This window comes from Accipiter gentilis, unplaced genomic scaffold, assembly GCF_929443795.1.
Source record: "Accipiter gentilis unplaced genomic scaffold, bAccGen1.1, whole genome shotgun sequence".
NCBI lineage: Eukaryota > Metazoa > Chordata > Aves > Accipitriformes > Accipitridae > Astur > Astur gentilis.
This window is the reverse complement of record NW_026061042.1, coordinates 1,029,017-1,036,810: the sequence shown is the minus strand read 5'-3', so window position 1 is coordinate 1,036,810 and position 7,794 is coordinate 1,029,017. Positions and strand designations below refer to the sequence as shown.

General features: G+C 48.1%; 1 protein-coding gene across 1 annotated transcript in view; it reads left to right on the top strand.

The window, feature by feature from the left end:
* The first annotated feature begins 7,054 nt into the window (after positions 1-7,054).
* The window catches only part of LOC126037316 (uncharacterized), a 160,346-nt gene continuing 159,606 nt past the window's right edge, over positions 7,055-7,794 (top strand). The window contains exon 1 of the mRNA XM_049797634.1: positions 7,055-7,103. Within this exon, the coding sequence (XP_049653591.1) occupies positions 7,095-7,103 (9 nt within the window). The 5' untranslated portion in view covers positions 7,055-7,094. The remainder of the gene's footprint in view (positions 7,104-7,794) is intronic.

The following is a 7,794-nucleotide window of genomic DNA, read 5'->3' as shown; positions in this document are numbered from 1 at the left end:
CAAGGTACAAACCCATCAGCACCTCCTTCCCTCTCTGTATCGCTGTGGTTACCTGCTCTGTGCCCAGAGCCAAAAAGAATCCCGACGTTGGAGTTACTGTTCCTTTTATGCCCAGCCCCATACTTCTTTCCTGACGGAGAGGTGACGCACCTGATTTGAGGTGGAGTGCAGACAACCTTCTCATCTAGTGCTGGGCAGTTTATTTGTCCCACAAACAAACCCCAGGAAAGAGAATGCACAGTTGGACGGGTGCACTTGAGATTTTGACCACGCGGTAGCACCGTTAACTGCTGAAAGAGCAGGACTCTCTGCCGCTCTGTGTCCATGTCACGACTGCCCTCACGTCCCCAGTCTGCACCCAGCTCCTCCAGGGTGTGCAGAGGGGCTTCCAGCCCTGGCTCAGCAGGCGTCCACGTAAGATCCCCCAGCCAAGAGGGGGGTGTATGCTCACCTGCCACATCGATACCGTGGGTACATTAAAAGCCACCCCCCAACTCTTTCCCCAGGAGTGATTGGGGGAGGCTCTTCAGTCATCTGGCTGTAAACCCCCTCCCCCTCAGGGAGACCAACATCCAGGCATGCCTTGCTCTAACTCCCCAAATCCACTGCCCTCCGAGGAATAAAAGGCGTCTGGGCCACTCCCCCGGCTCTAATCTGCAGATATGCCTGGCTTCCCAGAAGTAGGCTGAGAAAGCCAGCATTAAGGCACTCCTTCCCACGCCCAGATCCACAAAATCCTCAGAGAAAAGAAGAAAAATAGCCACTTCACTGCAGCAGGAAGTAAATAAACTTGGGGGACACAGGAGGCCAGTTCTCCCGGGGTCAATGGAAAGGATGGCTAGATGCAACGTATCTGAGGATTTTCCATGTGCACAGCTGAAACAGCCATGCCTCAAGCAGGGATACGTCCCATTTATGGCAGTTCCTCCCCACTTCTCATCCCCAAAAGACAAACTCGGGCCTCTGCCTTCTCCGTGTGTAGCTCCCCACTCCCTTCAGCATGGAGCTGCGAGGCTCTGGCTTTGTGGAGAACCACAGGTGGGAAACCGAGGCTACTAATGGTGACCACAGAGAACAGACCAGCTCGGAGGGGGCGAGGAGGGCCGATGCACAATTTCTACGTTTGAATTTGTTGGGAACTTGGTGGGAGTCACAAGCTTGCAAGCCACAACCCACAAGCTTGCAAGGCACAACCCCAGCTATCCAAGACATGGGCTTCCCAAGATCACAAACCTCCGGGGACGGGGACGGCGCCTGCGCCGGCGAGCGAACGCCGGGCTGCCCCAACGCGAAGCACGGCGCATGCGCCCGGGAGGCGCGTCCGCACGGCTGGTCGGGGAGCGGGCGCAGCGGGAAGCCCGCGGAAAACCACGCGAAACCGGCAACGCTCCCGAGTCTGACCTGGTCGGACTCCGGGGGCCGCGAGGACTACGCCGCGCCCGAGAGCCGCGCTGCTGCCCGGCCGCCGAGTCCGCGAAAACTACAGCTCCCGGCATGCCCCGGGAGGCAGCCTGCCCTGCTGCCTGACCCCGAGGGGACGCCGCTTCCGTTCCCCCCCACCTCCCCACGCCGGCGCAGCGGCAGTTCCCGCCGAGCCCCCAGCGCCGCTCCGGGTAGCTCCGGCACGGCGCGGCCCCGCTGCCGCTCCGTGCGTGCAACACGGACCCCGCCGTCCTCCTCGGGGCTTTCCCCGGGACCCGCCGGCCGACTGCGCAGCCCCGCCACGGGGCCCGGTGAGCCCCCACCCCCGCGCGCCCGTTCTCTCAGCCGCCCTGTCAGCGCCCCACCCCCCACCCCCACGCGCCCGTTCTCTCAGCCGCCCTGTCAGCGCCCCACCCCCCCCCCCCCCGCGCCCGTCCTCTCCGCCGCCCTGTGAGCCCCCCGGGCTCCCCCACGGCCTCGGCCCCCCCACCGCCCCCGGGCCACCCCCGCCTCCGACGTTCGTGCTCCGAGGGGCGCCCGGCCCCGCTCACCTTCTCCCTCGGGCCAGCCGCAGCCCGGTCACCGCTCAGCTCTGCTCTGCTCCGCTCCTGCCTGGGCTCCCGGCGGCCCCTCCCCCGGCAGCCCCTCCTCCCCCGGCGGCCCCCCCCTTGCCAGGGAGGGGGCGTCGCCATCAGCCTCTCACTGCCCGCACCTGCGGCTCCTCCAGCCCCGGCCCGCAGCTGTGGTACCGAAACCCGGAACCAAACCCCTCAACACCAAGGTGAACTGAAGCATCAGGCACTGCCTTGAATGAGTGACAGATGTCAAGAGTCATCTGATGTGGAAGAGGTGTTAACTGGGGTCAAAATACAGATTTTAATACCCATCTTATTTTAGTTCTAAGACTTGGCGATTGCCAGGTATCATCTTTTCCATTTCCCCAGGTCCACCCGCGAGCGAGGCCACAAGGGAGATTTCTTCCAGAGAGAGGATAGAGTTATTAAGTCTCAAGACCACGATTTGCTTTTCTCCTTCATGAAGAGGTGAGTGGGTCATATAGCATCACTAGTCACCCAAGCAGTTAAGCCTGAACTTTTCACCTGTCCTTTAATGCCGTCAACTCCAAGCTAAATTTTTCCCGTTATTAAGAGGGGACCAAAGATCATGTGAAGTATTATTATCCTTTCTACAACTACACCCCCATCTTGGAGCTTTAGCCACTAGAGAAGGTCTTGGGAGTTTGGGGTCAGAGGAGCTAGCTGCAAGTACAAACTTTCATACAGCTCTGTTTAGGATGTGTGATGTTTCTCTGGTTGTCTAAACCGGTCTAAATTTCCACAGATGGTCCCGACTCTGGGTGGCTCTAACAAGGATCCTGGAACTCCAGTAAGTTCTAAACATCGTTTTATATTTTAAACATGATCCCAAGTTCCTTTTTGCACTTGTCTCTACGGTTTTGGCAGCTGACAGCCCCGAGGGGTGCTTGTACAAGTTTCTCCCGAAGGGCGAGTAAATTAATTCTTTTGTCCGTGAGGTGGATGGTTTGGTAACGTTATAATTCACAACGCTATAATTCCTTCTTTCAAATTTAAAAAAAATAATTGCCTTTTAAATCCATCCAATTTAATCTGCTAAAATGATTCTCGTTGTTCTACCTCTTTTCTCAAGTTTTGGTTAAATTCAATGTCAGTATTCTCCACGGAACTAGATTTTCATCTGACTTTGGAATCGGAAAGGCAGGCTGTTACCGAGGTTAAATTCTGTGTCTTTACAAAACTTTGAATCAGTTACAAAACTAGATTATTTTTTTTAATTCAAATTACAAAACCGGTTAATATCAAGATGAACAGTTCAAACAATAATTGTTTCATTTTGTTTATCTCACGTTTAGAACCCCTCAAAAAAAAACCACATACACCCTCTAAACACACAAAAAGATTATTGCCCTCGACAATATTCCTAATAGCAACCCCAACATTATAAACTTTACACAACTGTTTTCCCAAATAGATAACGTGAAACTTACTTACAGATTTTCCGTTTTAAAGGGACAGTTTCTTTAGACTTCCAGTTTCTTGTTGGGTGCTTTCTTTATTCTCGAATAATGAAGCCAAGGTTCTTCTCCCAGACCTTTACTGCTACAAGTGTTGTTAAAATGACTCGATACGGTCCTTTCCACTTCTCGGTGATTTTATATATATTCAATCTCCTGGTCGGAAGGGATGCGCTGCTACGTCCAATTCTAAGGGTCCAGCTGTGGAGACATACTGACAAAGTTCTTGAAAAGAATTGCTTAAAGAAATCATAACACCTTTTAAAAACATATCTCCAAAGGCACTCAAGATACTCAGAACACAGGACTCTTGATATGGTCTTTCATACATTTCCTAAAGACTTGGCTTTTCTTTCTCTTCTGGCTATACTCCGATTCTTAATAGAGCCACGGGTAACGCTTTAACCCATGTGAGGAGTGAGGTTTCCTGACAAATTTTACTCGACTGTTGCTTAAGGATATAGTTCATTCTCTCTCTCTCTCTCTCTCCCCCCACACACTTGCCTGTGGTCTATGTGGGGTGTGATAGTCTCAATCCATAGATAATACTTGGCTCAACTTGTCTCATAATCTTTGCTATAAAATGAGGGCCATTGTCAGATGACATTCTTACAGGCACCCCATATTTTGGTATTATCTCTTTGAGCAAGACTTTGACTACTTCCCTTGCTTTGTTGGTGCGACAAGGGAAAGCCTTGGGCCACCCAGTAAAGATATCAACTAAAACTAGGACATATCCTTATTTTCAAGGCAATTCTATAAAATCAATTTGCTAATATTCTTCTAAAAAATTTCCTTATTTAATAATCCCAAAGATGATCTTATTACTGGTTCGGGGATAAATTTACATATACATTTCACGTCCACTTATAATTGTTTAAACAATCTTTGTCATATTTCGCTTTCTGTTTCCCAGTATACTCTGTGATGTTCAATGGGGCATTTTCTCTTATTATTGTGGGTGGGACTATTATTCGACCTGTCAGTGTTACAGCCTATCCTGTTTCATTTTGTTAGCCTGCAATCTAATAATTAATTCTTCATCTTTTTCATTATAATTTGGAGTTTCTTTAGGCAATTTTATACCTTTCTCTGGAACTAGTGCTAGGATGCCTTTTTCTGCAGCCTCTTCAGCAGCTTTATCAGCCAGTCGGTTACCTGCGTTAGGACCGGTCTTACCTAACGGATGTGCTTTACAGTGCATCATCGTGACTGCTGTTGGTTTTTGAATGCTTTCTAACAATTTCAGTATTTGTTCTGCGTGCTGAACGGCGGTTCCTGGTGCAGATAACAGTCCTCTTTCTCCCCGTATCGCTCCATGCGCACGTACCACTCCAAAAGCATACTTTGAGTCTGTCCAAGTGTTGACTCGCTTTCCTTGACTTAGTTCCAGAGCTCGAGTAAGAGCTATCAATTCAGCCTTTTGGGCAGAGATCATCGAAGGCAAAGTTGGCAACGCAAGTACCTCCTCAGTAGTTATTGTCTATCTCGATAAAACGTTTTCCTTCACAGATGGAACCGCTTCCGTCGGCATATAGTTCCCAATCTGTTTCTTCTAGTGGCACATCTCAGAGATCCAGTCAGCTGGAGTAAACTCTTTCGATTGCCTGCAAGCAGTCACGTTCCAGTTCTCCTTTAACTCGGTCAGTTGTTGAAAACGCAACAGGGTTAACGGCGGTAGTAGTTTTTAGGTAAACATCATCTTGTTCCAGCAACAACACCACTTGGTATTTCAGCATTCTGCTAGAGGATAACCAGTGCCCCCCTTTCCGTTTTAGCACAACAGTTATCATATGGGAAACGTACAGTAATCCTTTCTCCTCAGGCGAACTTACGAGCTTCCTGGATCAGTAGCACAGTTGCAGCGACGGCTCTCGGACGACCGGAGCATCCCAGACTCACGTTATCCAATCACTTCGAGAAGTAGGCCACAGCTCGCCCATTTGGCCCTAAATATTGGGCCAGGATACCCAGAGCTCTACCTCTTCTTTCACGAGCAGAAAGTTCAAGTGTCTCTTGTGAGATCTGGCAGACGCTAGGGCTGGCACCCCTGTTACAGCCTGTTTCAATTCTTGGAAGGTAGCTTTCTCGGCATCGGTCCAATCCGTCGTTTGAGGTTTTGAGCTGCTCCTATAAAGGTCAGGCCAGCAAGCCACAATTTATAATCTACAGGTGACACCACTCGACCATTCCCGGAAATGCTTGTCATTCATTTTTTTAGTCTTAGGTTCGGGGAGACGACACATTGCCTCTTTTCTCTCAGTTCCCAATTGTCTCTGTCCTTTTAGGATTTTAAAACTCAAATTTAAGTTTCTTCTTTCTGGGTTATTTGGGTTTTTTCTTTTGACACTCGATATCTATTGATTCCCAAAAAGTTCAAAAAGTTAAGAGTTGACTTTGTGCATTGTTCTTCCGTCTCAGCTACCATTAACAGATCGTCCATATATTTCAGCAAGATTTCTTGATTATTTTCTTTCTTCCAAATCTCTAATTCTCGTGCCAATTGATTTCCAAAAATGGTAAGACTATTCTTAAAGCCTTGAGGCAAGACTGTCCACGTATATCGTGTTTTTCTCCCAGTCTCAGGATTTTCCCATTCCAAAGCAAAAACCTCTTGACTATTGGGATCCAAGGGAATACAGAAAAAGGCATCTTTTCGGTCCAACACTGTGAACCATTCTCATTTCTCCGTTAGGGTTGTTAACAAAGTATAAGGATTTGCTACGACCGGATGAATACCTTGTACTATTTGATTTATTGCTCTGAGGAGGTCTTGAACTAATCTATCATCTTTTTCATCAGCCTTTTAAAAGGCAAGATCGGGGTGTTATATCTGGATTCACATTCTATTAACAATTTGTATCTTAAAAATTTTTGTATTACCATTACTAACTCTTTCCGACTTTCCGGTTTTAGGGGGTATTGTTTCATGCTTACCGGATTCGATCCTGGCTTTAAATCAACTCTCACAGGTTCTGCTTTTTGGATTTACCGGGAACTTCCCAGTCCAGACGACTGGAATGACAGCATTACACTTGGACCGGTATAATCTTCTGCTTTCGGTAAACATCCTGTTAACAACAAAGCCGCTGCTTCGATACGTTTAGTTTCTGGAATTAAAATTTTAAGCTCTCCATTTTTAAATTTAATTTCTGCCTCTAAGTTCCCAAATAGACCTCTCCTTAACAGGAGTTTAGGAGAATTTGGCACATACAAAAACTGCCGAGTGACCCATTGCTTTCCTAATTTCATTGTTAAAGATTTAAAGAAGGGTCTAGTTTCTCGTTCGCTTGTTGCACCAACACCACCAATTTCTTCAAAACTTAACTCTCCCTCTGAGGTATTTAAAACTGAAAAGGTGACTCTAGTGTCAACTCAAATTCAATTTTCTGTTCTCCCAGTTTAGCTGTAACCAGAGGTTCTGCTGGGAGACTCCCCTCCGGTCCCCGTCCGATACGTTCACTTAAAAAGAACAAATCTACATATGGCACTTTATTCCATTTACTCTCTCTCCTACAAAACAACAGTAATTGCAATATAGTATTGTAACTCAAAGTTCTGTTTGTTTACCATTTTTCCTGCAGTTCACCCCAACGTGCCAATAAACATCCCAGCGGTGATGTTTCTGGTAACTTTTCATCAGCAGTTCTATTTCCTGCACTCTTATTCTTAAACAATTTTGCTAATGCCATTATACTTATATACATTCAAATACCAAATACCAAACAAATGCAAACGACAGCTGTCCCAAATAATACACAAAGTCCAACCCAGCAATAGCTTTCGCTTATGACTTACGGGCAGACGCCTAGGCTTCCACTGCAGACGGCTACCCTCCAAGCCCCAACCCTGGGAAGCTTTCGCCGCGCCTCACGGGCAGGCTTTCCAAACAAATTCCAAAGAAGCAGCGCCTTACCTTTTTTCCAGGGAACGCTGCGAGGAGCTTTGCGTGTCGAGGGTGACGGTTCTCCCCGAGAATACCTCGGTGCCGGCCGGAGCTCGATCGACACGCCATCTCGTCCAGTCTCACTCGCAAGGTCCCATCTGGGTCGCCAAAACCGTTACCGAAATCCAGAATAAAACTCCTTAACGCCAACGTGAAGTTAAGAAGCAGGCACTTTGTTTATCGCAGCGCTGGGGACACGGGGGATCGCTCCTCCAAAGGCGTGTCCCACTTAGTATCAAAATCCATCAGTTTTTACAGGCTTTTCCCGTCAGGTCATTGTTACCTAAGCTCCTTCCGTAAAAACGCATACTATGCTCGTTCTTAAATTTAACCGTTGTAACGATCGGTCCTGTGATTATATAACCTTATCGAT